At 37.0% G+C, this 6,015-nt stretch overlaps 1 protein-coding gene across 1 annotated transcript; it reads right to left on the bottom strand.

Moving 5' to 3' along the window:
• Positions 1-1,075: 1,075 nt before the first annotated feature.
• On the bottom strand, positions 1,076-1,819 carry LOC148576958 (uncharacterized). The gene is made up of 2 exons (XM_088502819.1): positions 1,353-1,819; positions 1,076-1,085 (listed from the first exon to the last, which is right to left on the bottom strand). Exons 1-2 carry the CDS (start codon positions 1,817-1,819, stop codon positions 1,076-1,078), a joined length of 477 nt encoding a protein of 158 aa, XP_088358945.1.
• Between the last annotated feature and the right edge of the window lie 4,196 nt (positions 1,820-6,015).

Here is a 6,015-nt window from a genome sequence, read left to right as displayed (position 1 = left end):
ATTTGGATTTTACTTTGAGTTTGTGCATTTTATGGTGATTTCAGGTATTCTTTGGTTGAAATTGAGGAGCTTGAGCAAAAGTCTGATTCAAAGACAGAGAATGCACTGCAGATGTTGTCAGGATCTGACCTCCATGCACTCAAAGGAGCTTTTCTAGAGCTACAGAAGTCCAAATGACGCGCTCTCAACGACCATGGAAAGTAAACATCCAGGGCTTTCCAGAAATATATAATAGTTTATACTTTTCTTTGGAAATGAAGGCCCAAAACTGGCGTTTAGCGCCAGCCACCAGCCTCATTCATGGCGTCCAGTACCCACAGGGGAGCAGCTGGCGTCGAACGCCCAAAAGGGAGTCCCTAGCCAGCGTTCAACGCCTTTAAAGGGTACTAGCACATGGAAACACATAAAGCTCAGCCCAAACACTCACCAAGTGGGCCCTAGAAGTGGATTTTCGCACTACTAGACTAGTTTATCTTATTTCTGTAATTTTTAGTTAGGAGACTATTATATATACAACAAAGATCACCATTGTTAGGGATCTTTGCCCACTTTTACATTTTCCATTATATTTTTTGAATAGTATGAGTCACTAACCTCCTAAGGTTAAGGTTAGGAGCTTTGCTGAGTTTCATGGAATAATAATATTACTGTTCTATCTCAATATGTCTGATTCTATTCTCTTATGCAACCTCGTTCTTCGTCTTATGAATTGAGGGTGACTCGTGACAATGACCCTTGTTCTACTTGGATTCCGTGCAAGTCCTGACCCAGATAGAATTGAACCAGAGCTAGAGATTGCATTGCAGATTCCAATAGAGTACCTGGGCAACTTTGGATATGTGACATAAAATCCCGTTGACCGTGGGTAAGTGAGGTCTTTGTGGTGTAAGGCTAGAGAGATCTGCCATGTCTGTGGCACCTTGAGTAGGATCATGAAGGGGAGTGGATTGCTTAGAGCTTTATCTTCTGCTATAGTGAGAAACCTAGAGGTGGCTTGATGAGAGGACATGAGTCATCTCAACGTGGTGAATTGCTGCAGTGGAGGAGGTTAACTTGATGAGAAGACATGAGTTAATCACTTACGGCTGGCATTGAAGGAATTAGAAAGTTATTGAAGTAGACAATAAGAAAAGTTAATCCAAAGCCTCAACCGTTCTCATATCGTTGATTTCTCGTCTATCCCGTAATGTTTTATTTATTTATTTTGTTTTATGCATTTTCTGTGACAAACTATAATTTCTATCCGCCTAACTAAGATCTGCAAGGTAACCACTGCATGCTCAAACCAACAATCTCTGTGGGATCGACCCTCACTCACCTGAGGTATTACTTGGACAACCCGGTATACTTGCCAGTCTATCTGTGCGAAACATGCGGAGCCAGTTTCTCGCACCAAAGCTCTATGCTCTAGTTCTACTAGTAGGTGATAGGCTTTGCCGTAGACAAGTTGATCAGGCGAAATCTCAATCGGGGTCTTAAAGGCTGTGCGGTAAGCCCAAAGGGCATCATCAATCTTCTTGGCCCAATCTTTCCTTGGAGCACCCATAATCTTCTCTAGAATTCTTTTGAATTCTCTATTAGAGACCTCTACTTTGCCACTTGTTTGAAGTGCATCTAATTGTTTATTGCAAAAGTGGCTACCGCCATCACTGATCAAGTTTCGGGGAACATCAAACCTAATGAAGATGTATTTTTTGAGGAAACTCATCACCACCTTAACATCATTGGTGTCCAAAGGTGCAGCTTCTACCCATTTAGAGACATAGTCAACAGCCACCAAGATGTAATTATTAGAGTAAGAAGAAAGGAATGGTCCCATGAAGTCTATGCCGCAAATATCAAACAATTCAACCTCCAAAATAGGGTTCAGAGGTGATTCATTTTTCTTGGGCAAGTTGCTAGCTCTTTGGCATGAGTCACACTTGTTTATAAAATCTCTTGCATCCTTGAAGAGTGTGGGCTAGTAAAACCCGCATTGAAGGGCCTTCGTCACTGTCCCTTCTCTACCAAAATGCCCGCCCTACTCGGAACCATGGCAATGCCAGAGAATCTATGGAATTTCTTCCTCTGAAACACATCTCCAGATGATGCCATTCGTACACCTCTTGAATAAATATAGATTATCCCAAAGGAAGTACCGGGCATCATGTTGTAGCTTTTTGATTTGTTGCCTTTTGTAAGTTTATTTGGTATTATCCTTCCGGCCTTGTAATTGGCCATATCAGCAAACCAAGGTATCTTTTGAATCATAAATAAATGCTCATCAAAGAAATCTTCACGAAGGGGAAGTGGAGGTTCTTGGGCTTTCATAGGTTCAATCTGAGAAAGGTGGTCAGCTACTTGATTCTCGGAGCCCTTCCTATATATCAAACTCTTGTAAGAAGAGCACCCACCTAATCAATCTTGGTTCAGAATCCTGCTTACTCAAAATGTACTTAAGAGCAAAGTGATCAGTGTAAACAATAACCTTTGAACCAACTAAATAGGATCTAAACTTATCAAATGCAAATATCATAGCAAGTAACTCTTTTTCAGTAGTTGTATAATTTTTTGAGCCTTATTTAGTATATAACATGCAAAAGCTTATATTGCCTTTGCCCTAAAACAGCTCCAATTACAATATCACTTGCATCACATATCAATTCAAATGGTGATGTCCCTGATGAGAGAACTTTTGCGTGGTCTAGAAATTTGCGGATAAATCCTCGTTGCAAGTATAGTTTCTAAACCTTCAAAAGTCCTTTCATACAAACGTTTTGGTTGTCACAAGTAACAAACCCCTTAAAATTGATAACCGAGTATTTAAACCTTGGGTCGTCTTCTCAAGGAATTGCAGGGAAGTATGTTCTTATTATTGGTTATGAGTTTTGTAAACTGGGGTTTGAAAGTGAGGAAGCAGTATGCTGAATGATAATAAAAATAAAATAAATAACTATAAAATAAACTCTTGGCAAGGTATGGAGAACTGGAGGTCCTATCCTAGTTGTCCTTATCAATTGTGATGAGAATTGGATTCTTCCCCCACCTTATTAACCTCTAACTATGAAGGTAAGTTAAGTGGACAAATTAATTCCAATTTTCAATCAACAATGAGTTTGATAACTCAAGAGTTACCAATGTCTCAACCAAAGCCAAAAGAGAAAAATCCAAATTATTTATATAATAAAAAGGAGCAATCATAAGTCTGAAATACCTCAAATTATATTAAATAAAATATTCAAATCATAACATGGAAAAGTTCATAAATTAAATTGGGAAAATAAATAAAAATAAAGAACCTGGGATTGAGAGCTACTCCTAAAACTAAGAGAAATCCTAAATCCTAATCCTAAGAGAGAGGAGAGAACCTCTCTCTCTAAAAACTACATCTACTCCTAAAATTATGAATTATTCAAAGCCTCCCTTTTGAATGGATACAGTCCCCCACTTTATAGCCTCTAATCTGTGTTTTCTGGGGCGCAAACTGGATCAGAAACAGTCTAGAATTCGCTGGTTTCGAATTTTGCCACGCTGGATTTCCGTCACTGCGATGCGGCCGCATGGATCACGCGGTCGTTTCGCCTAGCATCAGGGGAACTATAACATATTATATATCAAATCGAAGCCCCAGACGTTAGCTTTCCAACGCAACTGGAACCGCATCGTTTGGACCTTTGTAGCTAAAGTTATAGCCGTTTGAGTGCGAAGAGGTCAGGCTAGACAGCTTAGCAATTTCTCCAACTTCTTGTATTCCTTCCACTTTTGCATGCTTCCTTTCCATCCTCTGAGCCATTCCTGCCCTATAATCTCTGAAAGCACTTAACACACATATCAAGGCATCTAATGGTAATAAGAGAGGATTAATATTAACAAATATAAGTCCAAAGAAACATGTTTTCAATCAAAGCACATAATTAGGAAGGCAAATGTAAAACCATGCAAATAGTATGAATAAGTGGATAAAGAGTAGATAAAAATCACTCAATTGAGTACAAGATAAACCATAAAATAGTGGTTTATCAACCTCCCCACACTTAAACACTAGCATGTCCTCATGCTAAGCTCAAGAGATGCTATAAAGATGAAGAGGAATGGTATGAAATGCAACCTATGAATGCAACTACATGCTAAATGCTTTGACTTACATGGTTAAGAGTAAATAAGTTCTCCAAGACAAATACAAACCAATTTCCACTAATTCAAATCATACAATAAAAAGCAAGTGAACTTGTAAGAAGACAGCTCATGAAAGCAGGGAACATAGAATTTAAGCGTTGAACCCTCACTGGAAGTGTATATCACTCTAATCTCTCAAGTGTATAGGGTTATTCACTCTACTCTTCTCTAGTCATGCTTTCTAAACCTTGTTCTTCATCTAACCAATCAACAAAAATTTAATGTACCAATGCAAACATCATGAGGTCTTTTCAAGGTTGTAATGGAGCTGAGGTAAAGGTAAGGATATATGTATGGCCAAGTGAGCTATAATATGAATCTTTGAGTAGTCTAAGATCTCACCTAACATGTACATACTCTATAAAAATTTTAAAATCATACCTAGCTACCCATAATTCCCACTTTTGTATGATTCCCATACTCACGTACCAAATTTTTCTTTTTAATTTATCACATGTGCATTGATTTTTTTCATTAACTTAACATTGGGGTAATTTTGTCCCCTTATTTATTTTATACATATATATTTTTTCTTTTTCTCTTTTTTTTTTGAATCATAAAAGCAAACATAACTTATTAATGCACATGGATTCTTCATTTTTTTTCTATTTTGGTTTTTCATGAGTAGGTTCCCAAATTCCCAATATTCAAATAAATTAAATACATTTCCTTATTAACCAATGTTCCCACACTTAGTTGATGCACAATTTCTATCTTAAGCTAACCAAAGATTCACTTGGGATTTTTAATTTATTTTTCTGCTTAAGGCTAGTAATGTGGCTATAGAACAAGAGGGGATTAAAAGCTCAAGGGGCAAAGGTGATGTAAAAGGTAGGCTTATTTGGGATAAGTGAGTTAATAACAAATAATGGCCTCAATCATATGCAAGCATGTAAATATACTAAATAATGGACATATAGAATGGAACAAAGCAAAGATTGCAATTATAGAGAAGAAAACACACAGGAATAAAAATTTATGGTTAAATAATGTAACCATATAAATAAGGTCAAAATCTCACAGGTTGTGTGTTCTTTAGCTCAAAAACCATGTTCCAAATACAACTTCAAACAAGTTTTAACATAAAATTTTTTCAATTTAAATTAGTGAAAATTTTCAAAGATAGGGTCTTAAAAGAATTTTATTACTTTAACCAAGTAGTAACTAAATTCATAAAATCAAACAAATATGCAAATGCAACAATGAACTAACAAATAAAATAAAATATTGGTGTTGAAACAGAAAGGTACTAACCCATGGAGATCGGTATCGACCTCCCCACACTTAAAGATTGCACCGTCCTCGGTGCATGCTAAGATGTACAAGTGGATGGGGGTTGTGGTTTCTCAGCTGGGCTCTTTTTGTTCCTTTCCTTACTGTTGATTTGGGAGTAGCTTTCTCCTTTCCTTTTTTGGTGGCCATCCTGAAGAAGGAAAGAGAAAGTAAATTAAATTCAAAGAGATATATATAGCAAGGAAGAGTGGTGATGGATGCACATTAGGATGTAATTGACATTAACACATGCTCTCGAGTACATGTGAAAAGCCAGCAATGAAAAATAGCTAGTGCATGTAAAGACAAGTGAATGCAAGGTGTTTATTGGCATGCCGGCAAAGGGCATGAGTAGCATACACCAAGCAATACTTTGTAACAAATCATCACGTTTGTATTGACAATTAATTTCAATTAATACAATAGTAAAGGGAGTTTATGAAAAGCAAGCATTCAGAGTAGTAGGATAAAAGATACTGAAAAGCAGTGCACAATGCCATACGGGCGTTTTCACAAACACATAGCATGCATGTTAAATAATCTAATGAAAATAATAAATTGAACATGCAAGCAACCCTTTAAAAATAA

Source organism: Arachis ipaensis, chromosome B1, assembly GCF_059453495.1.
Source record: "Arachis ipaensis isolate K30076 ecotype BB chromosome B1, ASM5945349v1, whole genome shotgun sequence".
Classification (NCBI taxonomy): domain Eukaryota; kingdom Viridiplantae; phylum Streptophyta; class Magnoliopsida; order Fabales; family Fabaceae; genus Arachis; species Arachis ipaensis.
This window is presented reverse-complemented; position numbering and strand designations above follow the sequence as displayed.